A 24,301-nucleotide genomic window follows, 5' to 3' on the forward strand; every position below is an offset into this window, starting at 1 on the left:
GAACAATCAGTAATTCAGACACTGACCTGTCTTTGGTTTACCTAATAAATAGAATATGCTACTTTTTGATAATTTTGTTCAGCAATCCAGATTATTAATGACTCTCCATTCCTTCTGCTAAGTTGTTCAAATAGCCTCTTGTACCAAGTGTTACCCTGCTCCTTAAGAATCTTATTAATGAGAACCTGTGAGTTTCAAACTCACAGGCCATTTATTCACCTTATCTCCTTTAACGATTACAACTACTCTAGGAGGTCGGGTTCTCTCGTTCCATTTTATGGATGATGAACTTAACGTTTTGCAGAGGTTAAGAAAATAGCTCACGGTACAGCTACGACTGTACTCCAAATCGTTACCTCCAAAACCAGAGCAAGCTTTCCCACACCACCTGTGCTTCCATTTGTCAGCGCCCTGGTCAGAGCGCCAAGGTGCAGATTTGGTATTTATCAAGTGTTGGTAGCGTCCTGGGATCTGCTACTTCGATGAGAAAGCTATCGCTCCATCAACTTTCTGGATCCACGCAACGATGGGTAAGTTGGACCGAAGGGCAGAGTCCTCATATGTAAGCTCAGCAATAACAAACAGAAGCGGCCCCAGGGGAAGGGGCTCGGTGACCGCCCCTTCCCTCGGACGCGGGACTAAGCAGGAGCCCGGTCCGCCATGAGGAGTCCGAGGCCCTGCTTTTAGTCTTCGGAGTTCCTAAGGGAGCCTCAGGCAACTGGAATCGACTGGACCAAGAGCAGAGGACAGTGACAAGAGAAGAACTACAGGGGGTGCCCTAGCCGCTCGCACGCCGGATCCCCGGGCTCGCAGGAGTCCGGGCTCTGGGGTTGCCTCGCCTAGAAGCTCGCGGCCCCGCCCTCCCTGCCCCGGAAGTGACGCGCGACGGCGGCGGCGTCTGGGAGGGGCCCCAAAGCAACCGGGGGGTTCAAGAGTGGCGGCGGCCGCGGAGTGCTTGGCAGGCCTGGCCGCGGCGAGGAACGCCCCGAGCGCGCGCCCGGCGGGTAGCGGCCTGACGACCCGCGCCGCCACCACTGCCGCCACGTGCGGGGGCGGGAGGGCGGAGCGCAGGGAGTCGCGGCGGTTGTGCGGCGGCGGGAGATGCGGGAGGCTGCGGACACCGGGCGGGTTCGGCTCGGCGGCCGCCGCCGCCTTCTCCGGCTCCGCCGCGGGGGTCGCAGCGGCTGCCGCGCCGTCCTCGAGCTCCCAGCGTGAGGAGTTGTTGGCGGAGGGGAGCTTTGCATTCGAGACCGAGAGCGAGAGGGAGCCCCGCGCGTGGCCTGGTGAGCGGCTCGCCCGCCCCCCGTCAGAGTCTCGCGCCACGGCTCCTCGGGCTGGGGGCGAGCGCGTGGGCCGAGGGGCTCCCAGCACAACAGGAAGTGCGGGACGCGGGGCGGGGCTGCGGCGCGCTCCCCTGGGGACCCGCCCCCGGCTGCCTGTGCCCGCGGCCGCAGCTTCGCTGCGCGCAGGTGGACTCCAGAACGCATCGCCCCGCTCCTCGCCCCTAGTTGGGTTCCACCCGAGGCCCTTTAAGCAAAAGGTGGCAGCGGGTTTTGTTGCATGGGTGGAGAGGAAGGGAGCAATTCTGTGTAGTGACAGGAAGTAGGAAAATGAAAGTACAGTAATTGAGTGCTCACAAATACCCGCGAGGTTGTGCCTCTTTCCCGGACTTTGATCTCCTCTGGGGCGCACGGTCACCAGTGTTTCTTCCTTTCCCCTAGCTCGCTATTCATCCGGTGTCAAGTTTCATTTCTTTTTCTACTTCTCTGCAGCACCCTCCTCTCGCCTTTGCTTTCTGCTTATGGTACCGCTGCAGCGAAGCTGGGCGCTTCTTCATTCCTAGTAAGATCAATTGGAAACGTCTTTTGGGGCGGAATGCTAATAGGCATTGGTAGGAAATAAGGGGTATTCTTGACTCAAGTAGCCAAAAGACAGTTGGCTTTTCCCCAGGCTGTTAATGTTTGAAGTTTAGGACATTTAAATAAAGATTCTGAAGCTTAATCAGAACGGTTCGCCTGTCCCTTTGGTTGCTGGATCAGATCCTCCCTTCTCGTTTCCCGCCCCACCCCGCTTGGAAAACTTGGCGCTTCGGTTTAGGACTGACAGTGGTGTTTTCGTTAAAATGTAATATGATTCAGTTTTTCCCTCTCAGGAATTCTTTCTCTTTGATTTTATTTAACCATTAAAACTTTGTTAATGGATCCCATTACATCCTTAGGAAACTACTGTCTTCCAAGTTGTTTTGTTATTGTTGTTGTTTTGTAGTTTAGCAGTATGCATTTGGGACGGGGTATAGCTCAGAGTGCTTGCGCAAGACCCTGGGTTCCATGCGCACACACACAAGAAAGAAGAAATATACATTTAATATTCTCTATTCGCTTTGTGTAAGATCTTGTTGAGTAATTAGCTACATTGTGTTACTTTTTGATAATGATTATTTTGATTAAAAACTCGTCAATTCATTAAAAATTTTTGGTTATTTAGGCAGCACACTGAAGAATTTGGAAAGAATTTTGAATTATTTTTTGGGTCTTAGCTACTGTCGCTGAAAAATAGTTGGGCCATGGGTCACCACAGCAACAGGACTGTGTACTATAATCCTGTTTAGAGTGGAAGCGTTTCACTCATAGAATCTTCTTTACTAAGCCATTTCAACATGGCTACCTCTTTTTTCTCATCCTTTTCTTCCTTAATGCTGGGGATGGAACACAAGAACTGGAGCATGCTAGGAAGAGTTACCATACCACTGAGCTATACCTCCAGCCCCCTCTTCAAATTAGCACAGGGATTAATCTTTCTTTAAAGTGTTAAGATGGAATCAGTTGTGTTTTCAGCGTTTAATACCTCAAAAATCAGACTCCTAACCAGGTGGAGTGTGGTATAGTGTGGTATGCCAGTTATCCTAGCTCCTAAGGAGGCTGAGGCAGGAGGATCTCAGATTTGAGACCAACTTGGGCAATTTAGTGAAACCCTGTCTCAAAAAATAAAAAGGACTGGGGATGTAACTCAGTGGTAGAGCACTTGCCTACCATAAGCAAGGCCCTGGAAATAAAAAAAAAAAAAAAATCAGATTCCTTCATATTGATAAGGAAAGTACAAGTGTTTTTCTTGTATTTAAAAAAAAAATGTATAATGATACAAAAGTTGGTATTTCATGAGAAGGAAAATCAAGTATTTTCTTCTTGGCTGTTATATAACCAGGGAAAAAGTGTTTATATTTTTAGCTTTTCATATTTGTAATTTTTAATTATCTCCTTTTTTCTCCCTTTAATTTTCTTTTATGATTGTGGAAATCATTAAAGTTCATAATTAATACCGTACTTTGAAAAACTAAAATGAGAAGAGTTTTAACTTATCTATATTCTCAGAAGTTTGTCAATTTTTCAGTTGAAAGAATAACCTGATAGCAAAATTAAATAAAGGATTTTGAATTAGAGAACTGGGCGCAGTGGCACAGGCCTGTAATCCCAGTGACTGGGGGTGGGGTGGGGGGGGGCTAAGGCAGGAGCATCACAAGTTTCAGGCCCAGGCCAGCCTCAGCAACTCCAGGGGGCTCTAAGCAACTTAGCAAGACCATGACTCAATAAAGGGCTAGGGATGTGGCTCAGTGGTAAAGCACCTCTGGGTTCATTGTTTAGTACCAAAAAAAATTTTTTTAAGTTAAAAAAAAAATTGAATTAGTCACTGAGGGTGTAGCTCGGGGTAGAGTGCTTGTTTAGTATGTGTGAGACCCTGGGTTTGATTCCCAGCACCGCACACAAAAGTATTTTTTCAAGTATCCACTGAAGTTGCCCATTTTATAACTTAGTTTTTCTCAAAAGAAAGTTCATTTCCATTCTTTCAGTCCAAAACTACAATGCCCTTTTGCTTTTCCTCCTAGTAGCCTTCTGTCCTAGACACACTGTAACATGCTAAAGAGGCATCAGCATTTCTCATAGCTGGTTGGTTCTATACTAAAGTATCCAACAGCTCGCCATCACCTGACTCCACAGATATTGAACCACTGGTAACCAAAGAGGAAGGTGGACGTTAAACCTGCGCCACCTTTGGGCACCCTATTTTTGGAACCCTTCTTTTTGCTCAGTACAGTAATTGTATACTTATTGTGTCTTCTATTTTTCTACCTTTCTAGCTGAGCCATTACAAGCCTGTAGGACTCAAATGTGATCTACATGATAGGTGTTAAGACTCCAGTATTGGGTTTTAAATTTTTTCCAAAACCAAGTGGAATTATAAGCAGTACTTTTGTGGTAAAAATAGAACTTCCTGTTCTGCCTTCCTTTCTTCATCCATCATTGTCTCTCTCGTGCATACATTCCTGCCCCTACCCTAAGCATTCTTGACACAAAGGTGATGTCTGGAAATGTGGAAATTGATTTCTTTGGCTAAACTCTTATTTACAAGGGAGTAGTTTTAACAGGCTTAGGCTAACAAATAATTACTTAAATGGGAAAACTGGAGTAGAAAAGTTACTTGTCATGAATGGGCATCATCAGAAGAAAATGACTATTTGGTAAACTCAGAAAAATGACACAGAACTTCCCCCTGCCCCACCATACTTAATGAATGTAATAACCACTGTTTTAACCCAGGTCAAGACTGGGGAGCTGATTTCTAGTGGGCACAGGCATTTAGCATTAAGGAAGCTCTTCATTTGGTGATTATCACTTAGTTTGTGAACCTGATACTTCTCTACAATGAACCAGTGAGATGAATGCTTTCATCCACTTAGGGAAGAGGGTTCCCTGATGAATAGCTGAGTATGTGGCTGTTGAAGGAAACTTGGACCCATGGTGTCAGCTTCTTGACTGTGGCAGGCATCTCCCCTTTCTATTCTTTATTTAATTTTCCCATCTTTACTCACAGATGTTATTGTCTCTGTATGACCAGTATCAATGTGATAACTATGAAGATCACTGTAGAACATTTCAAGTTCCTCAGAAAAGTTAGAGAAACCCAGATATTTTTCGCTACAGCTCCTTACCTCTACCGTTTTTGGCAGTAGAGGTAGTTGACCCTTGAGGATCTCATCTCTGTGAGTTTTATTGTTAGAATTAGCCTCCTTAGGCCTAACTTTTGTAATGATTGTTTTGTTAGGTTGGTTTGTTTTAAACATCTTTATTGGGATGTAATTCATACACCATGAAATTCACCTACCTCAGGTGTACAGTTCAGTGGTTTTTAGTATATTCACAAAACTGCACAGTCTTTTTAGAATATTTTCAGCAGCGCAGAAAGAAACCTGTACTTGTTTGCTCTCATTCCTCATCCTCTCCCTATTCTTTCTCTCCCCCCAGCCTTCAGCAATTACTGATTCACTTTCTCTGGCTATAGATTGGCCTGTTCTAGACTTTTGATACAAATAGAATCATGGACTGTGTCAGTTTTTGTGGTCGACTTCTTTCCTTTGCATAGTAGTGTCTTCAAGGTTCATCCGTGCTGTGTCAGTACTTCATTCTTTTTTATGTTTGAATGATATTTCATTATTACCACATTTTATTTATCTATTCATCAGTTAATGGACATTTGAGTTGTTTCTACTTTTTAGCTATTATGAATAATTCAGCTCTGAACTGTCTTGTGTGAGTTTTTGTATGGACATCTATTTTCATTCCTCCTGGGTATGTAGGAGTGGAATTGCTGGATTATGTGGTAAACTTGTCTCAAGTGACTGTATGATTTCTACCAGCAATGTCTGAGGGTTTCAGTTTCTCCATATCTTTGCCAACACTTGTTATTATCCATCTTTTTGGTTATAGCCCTCTTAATAGGTATGAAGTGGTTTCTTATGTGGTTTGGATTTTCTTTTCACTGATAACTAATAATGTTGAGCATCTTTTCATGTGCTTATTGGCTATTTACATATCATCTTTGGAGAAATGTGTTTTTTATTGTTTTGGTTTTTTTTTTTGTTTTGGTTTTTGTTTTGTGGTACTAGGAATTTAACCTTGGAGTGCTCTACCATTGAGCTATATTGCCAACACTTTGCCAGAGCTGGCATTGAATTTGGAATCCTTCTGCCTCAGCCTCCCTAATAGTTGGAATTATGGCATGCAGATCCTTTGCCTAGTCTTAGTTTTGTCCTTTTTAAGTTGTAAGATATACTTTGGATACAAATTCCTTTTGAGATACATGATTTGAAAGTATTTTCTCCCATTTTCAGAATGTTCTTCTCATTTGATGGTATTATTTGCAGCACAACAGTTTTAAATTTTGATGTAGTCCAGTTTACCTATTTTTGTAGTATTTTAATGGAATTGATTTAATTTGTTTTCAATCCCTGTTCTGCCCCACTGAGTTCTCATTCCTAGAGAATGAAAGGTTTCTTTATTTTATGTGTGAATATATTCAGTTATAGACTTGTTAGGTTGAGCTTACATGTGTCTGGCCAGAGTATCTGTCCTTAAAGAATTCTTCCTAATAGACCACATATTTTGAAATTCTGTGAGGAAGATGTCTTTGTGAGTGTATTTCCATTTCACCCTGTTGCCCAAGCCAGTGATTATCAACCAGGATAATTTTGACCCCTCCTAGCAGAATATTGACAGTTTCTGGAGACATTTTTAATTGTCTCAGTGGATGCTATTGGCATTTAGTGGTTAGAGACAAGAGATGCTGCTAAACTATAGTATAGGAGACAATACCCCATAACAAAGAATCATCTGGCCCCAAATATCAGTAGTGCTAAAACTGAAAAACTGGCCTCAAAACAGGTATCAGGATTTTTCTTCAGTTTGTCTTGATAATCAAATAAAGATTGCTTATCAAATAAAAGGAGAATTTATACAGATGGAATCTCTGTAGACAGAACTGTAACAGAACTTGTAAATTAGGGAACATTTTGTTATCTCAGTGCTGCTAATTTTTATGTAAATTACATTTATGATAATGGGTACTATTTGGAGAAGTACCATTTGGAACAGAAGTAGATTACTACCTGTACCTCAGTTCCTGGGCTGCCCTGGCCCACAGCTAAGCAAATAATCAAATTAGATAGAAGTTGAGATGGTGATCCTCTGAGAGAACATGACAGTGAGTTTTAAGAAAAACTCTTAATAATGTATACTTTAATGGCTGGCAATCTTCAGTCTGCTCCCCAAATTTACAGAATTAGCTTTATCCTCCTTACAAGTTGCTTGAGGCTTATGAAGCTGCGTGGCATGCTTAAGAGTTTGGACTCTGGATTCGGATTGCCTGGGCTTAAATCTTAGCTTTGCCGTTTGCTTTATGACCTTGGACAGGTATTTAACTCTTCATCGAAACATTTTTCCATCTGTAAAATGAGTGTGCAGCCTTATCTATCTTATAGGAATATTGGGTATGAAATGAGTTATTACACTTAGAGCACTTAAAACAGTGCCAGACATACAGTGTTAATTTTATATCATATATCCATATTCTTTCAGCCTATTGCTATGGACAGTGCCATCACCCTGTGGCAGTTCCTTCTTCAGCTCCTGCAGGAGCCTCAGAATGAGCACATGATTTGCTGGACCTCTAACAATGGGGAGTTCAAGCTTTTGCAGGCAGAAGAGGTGGCTCGTCTCTGGGGAATTCGCAAGAACAAGCCTAATATGAATTATGACAAACTCAGCCGAGCCCTCAGATACTATTATGTAAAGGTAACACATCCTGATCTTGATGCTATACAGAGAACCTCAAGCCAAGAATTATTTCTTCTGTTTTGTTGAGGTTATAGGTACTAATGTTTTGGTTTATTTTAATGCAATTTATTTTATAGCTTCAGCATTTAATTAGGACACAAGGTATAAATGTTCTGGGTGTATTTCTATAAACTCTCAGTTAGTAACCTACTCTCATTACATGTATTTTTATTCCCAGCTACAGTTGTCTTTAAAAGAAAAAGTCCAGATTGGAATACAAAAAAAGGAAATTTGAGATTCTTCAGAATAAGTATTCTTGTGTGTCATAACTTACTTTAAAATTGTCACGTGTACTTGTTTTTATAGCTTTACTTTTTTTTTTCTCCCCTTGATATGAGGAATCCCAGAGTCACTTTACCCCTGAACTACATCCCTAGTCCTTTTTCTTTTCTAAGTTGTTTGAGGCTGTCCTGGCACCTGCCATCCTCCTGCCTCAGCTGGGATTATAGGTGTGTACCATCACACTTACCTGCTTTACTTATATTTTAGTTTTTATTTAACTTGGAATAGAAATTCATTCCTTAAAGAATAGCTATTAATTCAGTTGATTCCTTAGGTAAAATTGTTGTTTGTTTAATTTCTTATTATTTTGAATACATTCTTGGGCACTGAGGAAAAATGAGTGGTCCAGAGAATAGGCCTAGAATAAGAAGCTGACTGTAATCCCGGCCCCTTGGGAGACTGAGGCAGGAGGTTGGCATGTTTCAGGCTAGCCTGGGCAACTTAGAGATGAGCTCTTACTTTCACCTTTAAGTAGTTGATCTTATCAGCTTTCCTATATAGAGATAAAAAGTAAGGATCAACTGAAATTTCTGAAGGAAGTAGGAACCTTGTACTTGCAATGTTCTGAATTCCTTTTTGCCTACTCAGGATGCTTATGACTTGGTTTTTTGGAATTATTTGAGATTGCAATTCAGTAAGTTCTGACTTAATACAGATACTTGGTTGAGAGGTAAGCAATTAAAACTTCTCAGGTTTTATGTAACATAGTAGTTCAGTTGCTCATAAGACATTTAAATGTTCTTGCCTTCACGTTGTCATAGTAGAGGCTGTGTTTGGTACAGCTGAATGAATGTATATGATTTTTAAGTCTTCTAATTAAGCTGTGCCCACTTCTCAAATAAAGAGCCTCATTAGGTCAACTTATTCATGAGCTGTGGGACATAAAATAGGAAAGTATAAGAATGCTTATCTTTTTTTTTTTTTTTTGGTAGTATTGGGGGTGGAACCCAGGACTTTGCACATGCTAAAGAATGCTTATTTCCTTTACAGAATATCATTAAAAAAGTGAATGGTCAGAAGTTTGTGTACAAGTTTGTCTCTTACCCAGAGATTTTGAAAATGGATCCAATGACAGTGGGTAGGATCGAGGGAGACTATGAAACCTTAAACTCCAGTGAAATCAGCAGCAGTTCCAAAGATGTGGAGAATGGGGGCAAAGAGAAACCACTTCAGCCTGGTGCCAAGACCTCTAGCCGCAATGACTACATACACTCTGGCTTATATTCTTCGTTTACTCTCAACTCTTTGAACACCTCCAATAAGAAGCTTTTCAAGTCAATAAAGATGGAGAATCCAGCTGAGAAACTGGCAGAGAAAAAATCTCCTCAGGAGCCAACGCCATCTGTCATCAAATTTGTGACAACACCTTCCAAGAAACCTTCCGTTGAACCTGTTGCTGTCACTATTTCATCTGGCTCAAGTATTTCTCCATCTTCTGAAGAAACTATCCAAGCATTGGAGACATTGGTTTCCCCTAAACTGCCTTCCCTGGAGTCTCCAACTTCTGCATCCAGCGTAGCTACCATTTTTACCCCCACACCTCCTGTTCCGTCCATTCCCCCGTCTTTGAAGGAGCTTCCTAGGACACCTTCCCCACCGCTGGGCTCCAACCCAGACATCGACACAGACATTGATTCAGTGGCTTCTCAACCAATGGAACTTCCAGAGAATTTGTCACTGGAGCCTAAAAATGAAGATTCAGCTTTTCCAGAAAAGGACAAAACAAACAATTCATCAAGATCCAAGAAACCTAAAGGATTAGAACTGGCACCTACACTTGTGATCACAGGCAGTGACCCAAGCCCACTGGGGATATTAAGCCCATCTCTCCCTACAGCTTCTCTTACACCAGCACTTTTTTCACAGGTAATGACTCTTTATTTTTAATGCCATTGTTTGCATTTGTTCACCTTTTAAAACAAATCTAGAATTTGCACGTGCAAGTTTGTTTCCCTTTACTTAGATTTGTCTTAGAAAGTTTATTTGTAACCCTGTGAAAGTAACCAGTTCCTTACCTCAGTCAGTATTGCCAAAATAAAAGGTTTAAAGTATTGTCGGTGAAAATACATTATTGTACAAGTAAATAAATATTTTGGTTTTTGCACTTCTTAAAGACAGTAAGTATCCATATTTTCTCTCTGGTTCTCATAAAACTGTTGGTAACAGTAGTGTTAGAAAACATTAGGTCCTGAGAACCTTGAGAAAAAGGACTGATGTGATGTTGAATAACAAGTTTGTTTAGTTACATCAGGTATTTATTAACTTGCTCATCTCATAGAACATTTTAATAGATTACTCCCAGACCATCTCATTATTAAAGAAGGAACATGATGACTCATTTACCCATAATTCTTCACCTGAGTTCAGTTTGGTTTTTCTATTTGGGAAAGACCTTGTGCAAATTTGTTAAAAAGTAGTTATTTTGACCTTATTTTTCTTAGGTTAGAAAAATGATCTCTCAGATTTTCACCATTATAAAATTTTAGACTTAGAGATATTTGGAATAGAGAGTAACACTATATTTGGGTTCAATTTATATATTTATTTATAGTTTGGCTACTTGTATACTATAGCAAGGATAAAGCATAATCATTTAGTGGATAATCATTTATAATCATAGTCATTTAGTGGATATTTTTGTGTATTGCAGACACCCATCTTATTGACTCCAAGCCCCTTGCTCTCCAGCATCCACTTTTGGAGTACTCTCAGCCCTGTGGCTCCCCTGAGTCCAGCCAGACTGCAAGGTGCTAACACACTTTTCCAGGTAAAAGGATGACTCTTATAATGGGGGCATGTTAAATGAAGAGGTAGGCAAAAAAGGCACTGTCTCACTGTTCTGTTTAGTCATTATATAATTTTTATTCAATATTCTTTAGATTTTATTTTTAATTTCTACAAGTTAATTTTCTAGCTAGCAAGCAGCTTATATTAATATCCACAACAGTTTCCTTTTCCTTATTTACTATTAATATGCATTTGATTTAGACCAAGAATTATTTGGTACTGAGATTTTGGGCTCACCCAAATTTTTTGTCATGTAAAATACTGGAGGACTGGGGTTGTGGCTGTGTGGTAAAGTGCTCACTTTGCATGTGTGAGGCCCTGGGTTTGATCCTTAGCACCACATAAAAATAAAATAAAGGTGTTGTGTCTACCTACAACTAAAAATATTAAAAAAATAAAATAAAAATAAAATACTAGAAATCTTCTGTTAAAAATATATTCACACACACACCCCTGGATACAGTAGCATGTGCCTATAGTCCCAGCTACTCAGGAGGCTGACACAAGAGAATTGGTAAAACCCAGGAGTTTGGGACCAGCCTGGGCAATATATTGAGACCCTGTTTCTTCAAAAACAAATCTATATATCTGTAAATAGATATGTCTTTAAATAGATGCTTCTCAAGTTACAGTGGGGTTATACCCTGATGACCCCATTGTAAGTCAGAAATATGATCAACTGAAAATGCTTTTAGGCCAGGCACAGTGGTACACACCTATAATCCCAATGGCTTAGGAGGCAGAAGGATCCAAGTTTGAGGCCAGTCTGAGCAACTTAGTGAAACTCTGTCTTAAGATAAAAAGGGATGGAGATGTAACTCGTGGCAGAGTACTTGCTCTACCAGGTTGGGTGCAAGGCCCTGAGTTCAATCCCCAAACCACAAGTTTAATAAAAAAGAAAAAGAAAAGGCATTTGATACCCCTAACCATGTGACCATTATCACTCAGCAGCACAGTAGTAGTACGTTGTAGAGTATCAGTTGTGATCCACTGATTGGGAGCTGTGGTCCTCTGTTGCCACACAGCATGGCAAGGGAGTGTCATACTGCATATTACTAGCCTGGGAGAAGATTAAAATTCAAATTACGGTTTCTACTAAATGTGCATGGCTTTTGTACTATTTTAAACTGTCATAAGTCAGAGACTGTGTATATCTATACATATACAGATGTGTACACAGCCACACATTGATGTGACAGGAATACATTCTTAGGCAACTTAGGTGATTGTGTACTTATACAAACTTAGATGGTGTAGCCTGCTGCACACCTGGGAGGGAGACATATATCAAGCACAGGAGAAAGTGATGCAAGACAGAGACAAGGTAAGTATGAGATGTGTGAGGCTGCTGCAGGTAGAACATGGCATCTATTTTACAGTGGATTTTTAACTTTGTAAGTGGAAGGAGTACAGTCTGTAATAGTGGTGAAAAGTCTAGTGTGGTGTAGTAGATGCACAAACCAGCATAGTCATTGATTATCACTACCAAGTATTAAGGACTGTGTGCAACTGTATGTGCTATACTTTATATGACTGGCAGTGCAGTAGGTTTGTTTACATGTGAGTCATATTTTGCATTATAGCCTTAGGACAGTTATATCATCATTAGGTGATAGGAATTTTTCAGCTCCATTTTAATCTTAGGGAACCACTGTTGTACATATAGTCCCTTATTGGCCAAATAGTTGTCCTATGGCACACGACTGTGTGTGTATGGGAGATCTCTACATATAGGTTCTCTCTTTTTAAAATTTGACTTTGTGTGTGTGTGTGTGTGTGTGTGTGTGTGTGTGTTTAAGTTCCCACTTTTTTCACGGGGGATACTGGGGATGGAACTCAGTGGTTATTCAACCACTGAGTCACATAACCAGCCTTCTGTTGTATTTTATTTAGAGACAGGGTCTTACTGAGTTGCTTAGCAACTCACCATTGCTGAGGCTGTCTTTGAACTTGTGATCCTTCTGCCTCAGCCTCCCGAGCCCCTGGGATTACAGGCATGTGCCACTGTGCTCTACTCAGTTCCCTCTTATTAATTAAGAATTTTGTTTTTTTAAATAGAGGAAAGCCTTGAGAATGGTATATCAAATATTCCCATTTTCCCCTCACTCAGAATTGATATGTATCAGAAAATGAATATTATCTCTTCACCAGGATGTTAGGAAAGGTCTTGCTATTCTGAATGGTTTTTTTTATTTACATAACACCTTTATTTTATTTATTTATTTTTATGTGGTGCTGAGGATCGTACCCAGTGCCTCTCACGTGCTAGGCAAGCGCTCTACCATGAGCCGCATCCCCAGCCCCTCTTTAGTGGTTTTAACCATATTTTGTCCCAAACATTTTGTCTTTATAAATTATAAATTTTCTTGTGGTCGATTCATTTACTTTTTCAGCGGTTCCCGTCCCTTGGATATTTTCTTACATTTTATAGTTCTAATTTTTCTTTTGTTCTTTTAGAAGTGAAATGGTGAAATGGTAAGGGAAAAAAGAAATCTCAGGGACATGGCGTGTAGCATAGTGGTAGAGTGCATGCTTGGCATGTGCATGGCCCTGGGTTCCATCTCCTATGCCTAAAAAAAGAAAAGAAACAAAACTTATGCTTCTGTTTGTCTGTTTGTTTGTTTATTTTTTCAATGCTGGGGATGGACCCCAGGGTCTCAGGTAAGCTCTATCCCCCTCCTTTCATTTGTTTGTTTCAAAACAAATAGGCTGTGATGCTACCTGTAATCCCAGCAACTCAGGGGGCTAAGGCAGGAGGATCACAAGTTCAAAGACAACCTCAGCAATTTAGCAAGGCACTTTCTCAAAAAAAATAAAAAGGTCTAGGAATGTGGCTCAGTGGTTAAGCTCCCCTGGGTTTAATCCCTGGTACTCCCCCAACCACTCACCCACCAAAAAAAAAAAAAAATTCCTTCATTATTGAATGGGAAAAGTGTTGAGAATCTTCCATATTTTATTTTTATGTTTTTCTTGCCTCTCCCCAGCAAATAATTGAGTAACAGAGTGATCTGAGACCTTGGGCAAAGTAGTAGTGCTTCTGTAGCTTTAGCCTGGAACCTCACTAAGGAGATGGTCTCAGCATACGTGATGGGAAAGGAATGCTTTTCTAGATGGGCACATTCTGGACTTCTTTTTGAGGGTTCATGATTAGCTTTGTAACTGAATAACACTCTAAGGTGCATATTGTCATTTAGTGAACTTTCTAAAACCTTCATTTGAGATGAAATGTAAACCTACAGTATATTAGAATATGATGAAATATACGGGTTTGTTCTTTGTTTCCATTCCATTGAGGTTTTATGGAGAGAGTTAATACTTAAAATGTGAGGACAAACACACATACTTTTTGATAAATTTACTGCTTTTGTCCTATGAGCCACTGCAAAGGCTGTTTGTTGTGTTCTGCCTCAGGGAATATAGTAGAAACGAAGTAAAAGCCAGGACTGAGTAATAAGATGATAATGTGTTTTATTTTCTTTCTCAGTTTCCTTCTGTACTGAACAGTCATGGGCCATTTACTCTCTCTGGCCTGGATGGACCTTCTACTCCTGGCCCATTTTCCCCAGACCTGCAGAAGACATAACCTATGTACTTGTGGAGTGAGAGAACCAAGGAACAAAGAAATAGACACTCAACGTGATTGCATTGGAAGTGAGAGAGAGTTCTACAATGCTGATATTATACAATTGTGATTTTTGTCATTTCCCACTGAAATACCTTTTTAGGATTCCCTTTAAATAGGACTCAAGTTGGACTGTATGTAAAAATGCCTTAATTGGGGTCAAACTCCACCTCCCTCTCTTGTCTTTTTTCCTTTTATATTTTGTGCTAAAGTAATTTTTGGTAGAGTTTAGCAGCAGTGTTTTGCAAGAATGGTTAAGAACAAAATTAACTCCTCCTGGCTATTGAAACCCATTGACCAGGGAAAAAAATTAAAGAAATATTAGTTAAATGAAATTGGCCTTATCTTTAGGACTAAGCATGCTCTGTTAAGTGACTAAATGTGAGTTGTTTATAAGCAGTGGGAGAAAAAGAACCATTCCTCTTCATACACGGTAAGATTAGAGCAGTACTACTGAGGAGATTTTGTTCTGCTGCGAACTGCAACATGTATGAGCAGCTCCACAGAAAGGCATCTTGTTTCCGTTTATTCTGGGTGGGTCTTTTAGCCACATGCGTGATCTTGTCTGAACCTATCGACAGGGCTTGGAGCTAGTCTGTTTCAACATAAGGTATTCAACTTGTGGTGTAAGATGGTTTTTGGAAAGTTCACTGAGACCATGTGACCCTCACCCCAATCTAGCACAGTAACGAGTGCTTTCTGAACAGTATGACTCCAGGTCCATGGAATACAGTGTGGCACTTGATGATGTCTCAGAGCGTGAACTTGGGTTTTGACAGTTGGAAGCTTCTCTAAATAAAAGATTTGGGGCTGGGGAGATAGCTCAGTTGGTAGAGTGCTCACCTCACAAGCACAAGGCCCTGGGTTCAATTCCCGGCACCGCAAAAAAATTAAAAATTAAAAATTAAAAAAAATAAATAAAAGATTTGATTACCTTAAACAACACATGGGGCTTTTCCCAGTTAGAAGATAGCCAGGGCAAAAGAATCTTGCTCCTTCCTGTGCATTTTATTCCTTTTCCTGCTGTATATTTAGCATCTTTCCTTTTAAATCAAAGGTTGATAGGGGTTGTGACAGTGTTAAGATGTAATTAGGAAGGTCATATGGAAAGAGAAGGCTTCTAATCCGTAGTGAGATGTGCTTGTTTCTTTCAGTTTTTCTCCTTTTTTTTTTTTAAATTAGGAAAGAATGAATTTCATATGGCAGTGCTCATGCACAGTGATTGAATTGTTTATATTAGTAGTAAAAGATGTAGGCCTTCATCTCTATATTACCCGATTTATAAAATATTACCATAAGTAAGTCAATGTCAGGTACAGACAGATAGCTTGATCCCTATACTGAGCTATACCAATATCACAGTGGAATCTTTTGAAAAGTTTGCTTAAAAGTCCAGGACTAAATTAATATGCTTCTACCACCACTGTGCCCATTAAGCTAATCTCTTAACCCTATAGTTGAATCATGTGAACTAAGTGGAATGAGAGAGTAAGGACTTCAGGGCTCAACCTGACACTGATACAAACCGGCATCTTCCAGATGCACTTTTTTTGCTTTATATACAGTGTAGAAAAGCTCCTGTGTAACATCTATGTCATTTCATTTGCAGTGGAAGGAAAGTACTCAGTGAGCTGCCTTTAGATGTGTGGTTTTGGGACCTGTTATTAGTTCATTGGAGGTTATTGGCTGAACGTTCTCTTCCTGAGATGTGCAATAGTAGGTTGAAAGGTAGTGGTGATGGGAATAGACATATTGGACTTTCTTCCCTTATTGAATTATTTAACTTTCATACCTGTTTGAAATTAGATCCCTTAGCAGTTCTTTGGAATAGTTTTATTAGGATAACATTTTTATATAGTAAATAAATATTGATGGTTGATTTAAGTAGATATTTTAAATTCTGAAAGCACAAAGGTATTTTATATTTGAAATAAAGGAGAAAAGCCATTGGTTTGTTTTCATAGACGATATATTTGATAATTTTCTGTCTCCACATAGAAGTACCTTAGAACAAGGGTACCATTAAACTCAAAGCATTTCCCTAGGAAGCAGTTTTAATGTCAAGTCCCCTTTGCTTAAGCCTGTCACCACTGAAGCCTCCAAGAAGTGTGAGGCCTTAGGAGGTATATGGTGATCTACTTTCTCTTTGAGATAACTAACTTGGGGAAGTGGGTACATTCATGAGAGAGAATGTGTGTATGTATGTGCATGCTTTTTTAAGTCGAAGTTTACAACCTTAGCAAATGTGTGAGGCAAATAATTCTATTTGAGACTATTCCCTCTGGGAAAAGTCTTAGCTTTATTTTCTTTTAAAAATCTATGAATAATTCTCAGCATCAAAGGCGTACCACTTAAGATCAGTATTCACTGGGGAGACTCATGTTTCGTGGCTGACGCTGCTATCTCAGCAGTCATTTGTTAGGATGATTGCTGGTGGGCAGCAGTGTTCTAAGCTAAAGGAGATGAGCAGACTGCCAGGGCCATGGGATATCCTCTGTGATCACTTTTTTCCTGCTCTGGCCCCTAGTCACATGCTGGAAAATGTAACAATCAGAGTCTCTGAGGTGGTGGGGAAACCCCTGAATTTGTGGAATTTACCAATTTTCTTAATGTACATTACTCCCTCTGTGACTGATTTCAAGCCACCACCTTGGAGTTGAGAAGGGATGTTCATAGTTGACTCAGAGGCAGTGCCAAGAAACCACTGGGTGGATTTTCACACAAGTTATAAAATAATTTTTTAAAAATACAAAATTAAAATCTCATGTCTTGGGTGAGGGAAACAGCTCCATTAGTAGAGTGCTTGCCTCACAAGCACAAGGCCCTGGGTTCAATCCCCAGCACCGCAAAAAAAAGAAAAGAAAAAATCTCATGTCTTGACTTCAGTAAGTTTTTTCCTCTGATACTGTGCATTGAACCCAAGGGGGCTGGCTCTATCTCCGAGCTGCATCCCCAGCCCTTTTTTATTTTTTATTTTGAGACAAGATCTTGTTAAGTTGCCCACTGGCCTCAAACTTATGATCCTCCTGTCTCAGCCTCCCCAGTTGCTGGGATAACAGGTATGCACCACTGTGCTCAGTTTAAATTTTTTTTTTTCCTCTAACAATTCATCACAGTGCTTTTGTGATATTATCTTTCTCATGGAATAGTTTGTATGTTTGAACAAAGGGAGAACCTTGTTTTTTAAAAAAAGTTTATACATAATTGAAGAGTCTAAAGATCCCCCAAAGGTCAACCATAAGCTTCTTATTTTTAAAATATAGGTTAATTTTTTCCCCCACATTTTGGCAGTTAAAATCTAGGTATAATTTTTTTTTTCTTCAAATTTTGGTATGGAGTCAAATGCAGTAGCACATGCCTGTCATCACAAAAACTGAAGAGGATCATGAGTTCAAAGCCGGTCTTAGCAACTTAAAGGGCTGGGGATGTGGCTCAGTGGTTAGGCGCCTCTGGATTCAATCCCTAGTATCAAAAAAAGGTAACTTTATGTTTCTAGCAATTCAAGAAACTTTAGAGACGCTCAGTAGTATTTCAGAAAAGTGGTCTCTGGCTCCCCCGCCCCTTTTTTTTTCTTTTTGATACTGGGGATCGAACCCAGGGGCACTCTACCGTTGAACTACATCCTCAGTCCTTTTTTTTATTTTAAGACAGGGTCTCATTAAGTTGCTGAGGCTGGCCTTTAAACTTGACAGTTGTCCTGCCTCAGCCTCCTGACTACACACTGGGATTACAAATGTGTGCCACCTTGCCCCAGCAGTCTCTAATCTTTTTTAACACGCACCTGATTAGTAAGTTTCTGAAAACAGCCTTTCCCTATGAAGAATTCACATGTGTTTATGTTGTTATATACCACTATGCTAAAGTAACGTGTGCTATAAAGCATACATAAAACTAGAGAATCTTAGAAGAGACTTGCAAGTTTTCAGGAGGGCTTGTCATAAACCTTGAAATTCACATTAATTTTTTTCATAGTTGCCAAATAAGAACCCACTACCAAATATTTTCCAGAGCTTCATGCATATTATTTCTGACAGCTTATTATCTTTCATCCTTTGTATTAGGTGTGTTTAAAAACTTCTTTTGTTCATCTTTTATTTTACTAACATTCAGATTTCTTTCAGGTTGCTTTATGCTAAAATATATAACAATTTCCACTTTCTTGCTCTATTAACAAATTGTTTTTGTGTTTGTGTGAGACATATCAGCATCTGAAGGAATCTGAAGGAATTCTTTTCTTGAAGGGTCTATTCTGCATATCACTTTATTTAGTACATATGTTTACCCATGCCAGAAATCTAGAATTGTGCTGAAGTGCCCTTCTTAGGTATAGAAACAATTGTAGAGATAATGCAGGTTGATGGACAGAACCCTGGGACTCTGAATGAATTATCAAACTCAACAGAAAAGTTGGAGTATTTTTGAATGTAGCCTATTATCCGAGGGTGTGATAGGATATAGTATTTCTGAAGTGGAATCAAGCAGGAAAATGTTCAGGCTACAGTGTGTGAATGAAGTGAAGGTCAGCCATTATTGTCTTTCTTCAGCAGGTGCTCTGACCAAAGAAGCATTCTGTAGAAAGTATTTTAATTATTTTCTTGGTCTGGAGTCAACAAGTAAATGTTTTGTTTTTGTCACCAGTGCTGGTATTGCCTGAAACAAGGTGCCCTGTTTTAACATCATCAGAACTGTCCTTATTGAAGGCAAAAGTTTTAATCTTAGAGTCTAGAATTCTTGAGCTGGGGCGGGGTGAATTGAGCAAGAACAAGAGATGATTGATTTCACTTCTCATTCTTGGTAGAGTGTGTCACTATCAAAGTTGTGTTTTGACTGTAAACACAGCAGACCTAAAAGGTGAATTGGTGGTAGTATAAGTTGCTCTCCAGTGCTCCATCTGAAACTGTCAGGGTCTTCAAGCTGCTTTTCTGAAACAAGAGACCTACATAGCCTGCCAAAAAGCAGCCATTTCGAGAATGCTGCCATTCATACTTAGCCATTGTGAAAAGTGGAAACCCAGAGAGGTTTGTGTGAGAGGGGAAATGTTGACTTTAAACTTCCTACAGAAACCAGGAAAGTCAAGCTGTTGTTGCCGTTATTTTATTTTATGTTGAAGTGCTAGGGATTGCGTAGGGCCTTGTACCATGGAGCTACACCCCCAGCCCCACATCATTTTAAATGAAACCTCTTACAAGGACATTCATGAGGGATACAAACATAGTAAGTCTCCTGAATGCTAAACTTTTACATGTAATACACATCAGGGAGTTTTATGAGGTTTAAAACTTTACTTTGAAATACTTAATTGGGAGACTAGAATATTTCTAAGTCATTCTGATTTATTGGCCAAGTACATGTATGTGTATGTATATACTGATGTATGGACTGAGTGTGTGTGTGTGTATAAATCTGTTTTTCACAGGGATCACATTATTCTCTAGACAAAGATGGCTCCTGATTTATTTTATACTAAAACTAAAAAAAAAAAAAAAAAAAAAACAAACAAACAAAAAAAAAAACTTGCTGCACTTTGCAGTTGCCACTTTTTAAAGATTAATGCCTTGCACATTTCAGTTTTTAAATACATAGAATCATAGGCCTTAAAGACTAATTGCTTGACATTTTAGAAATACAGCACTGAAATATAACGTACTCGAAACAAGTCTATCTTAAACTGTTCTCTTATGTTCATATATTATTGAGCAAATAAGGATGTTTTGAAATTTCTACATTTATATTTGCTTTTGTGTAAAATCTTTATTTGGCTGGGCTGTTAAGTTTCTCAAAAAGGAGATTTATACTAGAAGTACTATGTCTACAATACAGAGAATTCAACCATGAATTGATATAAAAAGTAGAGGAATTCTGGCTTTGTGGCTTAATTTACTCTTTTAAACTGTACATAAACAGCATTAGCAGAACTGCAAAGGAGGGCTTCTGGGTTGAATGGTCTTGGCTTTGCCTTGTTCCCATCTCACAAAGGCCCACTCTGGTTCTCCTCTCTTCCAAGGATTATGAGCCATGCTCACACAGGCCTGGGATCTTCTGGATGGGGGTGGAGTGGGGTGCCCTGGGGCTGGCCCAGAGTTCTAGCCAATAGAACCATTCAGGTCTGCCTGGCATTCGAGGTGGGAATGCCATATACTGTATTAAATCACTTGGCACTTTCTTGGGCACCATTATTAGCACTGTTTTGTTTTTAATAACTGGAAGCACTTAATGATTATTTTGTTTAATTTCAGCTTAGGATATTAAGGGTCATTTATTAAGGTTTTATTTCTCATTTTTGGCGGGGGAACTTAAGAGTGTTTGGGGAAGGGATAAGTGAATACCTGGTGAGCCATTCTTCTCCGTTGTGTAAGGCATGCTCTTTGGGCTAGGATGTTTGAAAGTAATTTGTAAGTTTATCATGTACTCTGTAGAAATTTACAATTTAAAAAGATTTGGCAATTGATAGATTATACTTAAATTTGAAAAAATCCAATTATAAGGTTTTTTTCCTGCCTGCCCCCCATGTTCAGTCATTTTCTTGTCTGTCATATGGAGGACACAGTCCCTTCTAAGACATTTCATTTCTTTTTTTTGTTTGTATTTTGGGGCAGTATTACCAGTGGCCTTTGTATGTACGTTCATTGCTTGCATTAATTGTTTATGTGATAGAGAAACATTTTATAAACTTCCCTGTTCAGTATTAGTGAAATTAACTAAGATGCATCTATGTAAAGATAAAAAAAAAATTAATACAAGTAACTTTTGATTATTGGGGGCCTATTTATTCTGTTTGACCGCTAGTCTTTTCTAATCAGAATCATATTTCTTCACTTTGCCTTCTAACAGTTTCATTTATCTTTGTGGGTAGGGATGATTTAAATATGAATTTCAGTCCATTCTTTTTGCTACTGGATAGCTTTGAAGGCAAATAAAATTTTGATCAAAATTAGTTTCTTAGAATTATGCCCTTTATTCACCAGATAATCAGATTGGCTTAAGAAAAGAAGTATGTATAACTTTGCTTTTCTTTTGTGCCTGGGTCTGGCTCTGTTGCCCAGGCTGGCCTTGAACTCTTAAGCTCAATCAGTCCTCCTGCCTCAGCCCCGTGAGTAGCTGGAACTACAGGCACTCAGCACTATACCTGGCTTAACTTTGCATTTTGAAGAACAAACTAATAATTTTCCATGGGTCCTACTGGATCTTTAAAAAAAAAAAAGAAAGAAAGAAAAAAATATGCAAGAGACTAAGGATCAATGGGAGTTAACCCTAGGTTAGATTCTTCTAAATTTCATATTCTAGGTGGTTTAGAGTTGAATCTGGTTTGTAGACCATAAAATATGGCCATCATTTAAAAATTAAATGATGTTAGGGTCGAGGACTGTAGCTCAGTGGCCGAGCGCTTGCCCTTGCCTAGCACTCGTGAGGCGTTGGGTTCTATCCTTAGCACCACAGAAAAATAAGCAAATAAAATAAAGGCATTCTGTCCATCTACACCTAAAAATTTTTTTTTTAATTAAATGATGTTAAATAACAAACTTTCTTAGATGTAGTGCAAGTGCACAACTACCCAGATTGAATAATTTAAGGTATTGTTACTAACTTATGTTAATTAATTTCAGTTTAACTTACATTAGGGAGACCTTCAGAGTATTAAAATCACCTTTTTTTCTTCCTAAAAAAAAAAAAAAGCAGTTAAAGTGGTAACTGCTAGTGGTTATGAAAATTTATATTAATTGTTGATAGCTGGACAGAAACTGCCTTATCATCTAGCTAGTGGCAGGACTTACCTGGTGAACAAAGGCATGTTGTTTAAGATTGATTAGGGTGATTGTAGCTAGAGTCTGGAATTCTGTGTCTGTGCACAAAGAAACTTTATGCAGAGTTTAGGTGGGTTAAGCAAGGGATATGCTTGCACTTTGAGGGCTTATAATATGCTGCTTTTAAAAGATAAAAAACAGTTGATACTTGGTGCATCTCCACATATTGTTTGGGGTTGCTCTGAATAACCAACCAGGTGGTCTTTTTTTCTATCACTTCCCATGTTTTATGCAAAAATTTTGTTAAATTGTATAATGGTGGTATGTATCTTTTAAGAAAGATGATAACATTTTTAAAAATTATTTTATGTAAGAACTGACAGGAATTTGCTTTGTATAATGCAAGCTGGCTTCAAGAAAGCATTGTAGCAAATTTACTACAAGTTCAAAATTATGCAGATATGTTAATAGATATATGTGCAACTAGATATGGACAACAGTTGTATTTTTTTAAATAAATATTTTTAACAAAATAATTTTCTGAATTGATTATTCATTTCCTTCTTTCACGTCTGTTGAGGTAGTCTTTGTGCAATTGTATTTTCATTGATGCTAACAAGGGGTAAGGAAGGAATTTAATTTTCTCAGTGTTTATTAGTTAAACCTGATTTTCAATTACTTGATATGTATCTACATTAAAATATTAAAAGCCTTGGTTGGGACAGGCAGTGAAGAGGGGAGATTGCAAATGATTGTTGGCATAAAATAAATTAAAAGAGAATTAACTGGGAAGAAAAAACGATTCACTATGTGAAATGTTTTACTGTATTAACATTTTTGATAAGATGCTTTCATTGAAAACTTTGAAAAGAGCAACTTTTGCTTATTTCTGTCTTAGCACTCTTTCTTTGTATGGTTTTTGAGCTACCAGAGCAGAGATTTAAGTTCATTTAACAAATTAAATGAGAGCTTTCAGAACTGGGTTGAAATAACACACATAGGGGAAAGTGTGATTAATGATGGAAAAATCATCAGGAAGCTATTTCATATCTCTAGATGAAAATTGCTGGTGAGGCAGTTCACCTGCCCTGTTGAGATGTCACTTCAGATGGTGATGCTCATTGGCTGATACTCTCCTGTGGGAACTGCTGGACGCTCCTAAAGTACCATTCTTAAAACATACGACCTAGAACAGTGATTCCAGGAGCTCATATAAGTTTAAGAAAAGGAGTCTTCAGTTCTTGGAGATTCAGATCATTTTTAGAAAATCAGCTGCTTCAAGTCCTTCAGTTAAAAAGCCTGTTTAAGCCACCATTTATTTTCTAACCTCTATTGAGAGGCATGCTTAATTTACAAGCACTTTGTTTTATAACTGCTTCTGATGCCACACTGATACACTAACTCTTCCCAGGGCTGGCATTACCTGGTGGGAGATAGCCATTAGGTTGTAAGATAACATATTGATTTTGGCTACAAAGCACAGCACTGACAGCAGTACACCCTGTGCCTGAAGGAGTCTGGGAAAGTGGCTTCACTGGGAGTAACTGAAGTAAAACAGCAGCGTATGATATTGAAGATGAAATGGGGCGAAGATCTCTCACAGCTGTGCCAGTCAAGTGGCGAGCTCTGGTGTCAAGGAAGTTGCTGGAGTGCCAGTCCGCTCAGTGACTTGTATGTGTTTTGAATACATAGCCCCTCTGTAATCAAGGCCACCATCTGTGTTGCCAACTACAGCAGTTGATGTTCATTCCTTGGTTTGCCTCTTGACAGTACTGGTTCCGCTCTCCTCCTTGAGATACTCTTCACATAACTTCTAAGAAACCACATTTTCTCTTGAACTTCCTCTTCTGGCTTCTCTGGTTTGCTCTGCTGGATCCAATCTTGTTAAACCTCTAGGTGTTGAAGAACCCTAGGGCCTGATCTTTAGATCTTCAAATCTCTTCCTCATTCAGTTCCATGGCTTTAAACACTATATGTATGTGACCATAAAATGTATATCTTTAGCCTTGACTTTTAAGCTCTAGACATCTTTATCTAGCAGTATTGACATTCAAGTTAGCATTGTGAGGCAATCATATGCGAAACAAGACTCCTGAGTGGTCCCAAGGCTTTCCAGTATTAAATGGCCTTATACCCGGTTCCACAGGTCAAATGCCCAGGCCTCAAATTCCCATCTTTGTCTCACATCCTATACTCAATCCATT

The 24,301-nt window shown here is 39.3% G+C and overlaps 1 protein-coding gene across 1 annotated transcript; it reads left to right on the forward strand.

The window, feature by feature from the left end:
* Window positions 1-932: 932 nt before the first annotated feature.
* Elk4 (ETS transcription factor ELK4) lies at window positions 933-22,073 on the forward strand. The gene is made up of 5 exons (XM_047520650.1): window positions 933-1,283; window positions 7,407-7,622; window positions 8,937-9,812; window positions 10,597-10,713; window positions 14,218-22,073. Exons 2-5 carry the CDS (start codon window positions 7,416-7,418, stop codon window positions 14,314-14,316), a joined length of 1,299 nt encoding a protein of 432 aa, XP_047376606.1. The 5' UTR covers window positions 933-1,283; window positions 7,407-7,415; the 3' UTR covers window positions 14,317-22,073.
* Window positions 22,074-24,301: the final 2,228 nt, after the last annotated feature.

This window comes from Sciurus carolinensis, chromosome 12 (genome assembly GCF_902686445.1).
Source record: "Sciurus carolinensis chromosome 12, mSciCar1.2, whole genome shotgun sequence".
NCBI lineage: Eukaryota > Metazoa > Chordata > Mammalia > Rodentia > Sciuridae > Sciurus > Sciurus carolinensis.

Coding starts and splice junctions, on each gene's coding strand:
- Elk4 (XM_047520650.1), top strand. CDS start 7,416: ATGGACAGTGCCATCACCCTGTGGCAGTTCCTTCTTCAGCTCCTGCAG. Junction 7,623..8,936: donor TCAGATACTATTATGTAAAG/GTAACACATCCT, acceptor TTTCCTTTACAG/AATATCATTAAAAAAGTGAA. Junction 9,813..10,596: donor CACCAGCACTTTTTTCACAG/GTAATGACTCTT, acceptor TGTGTATTGCAG/ACACCCATCTTATTGACTCC.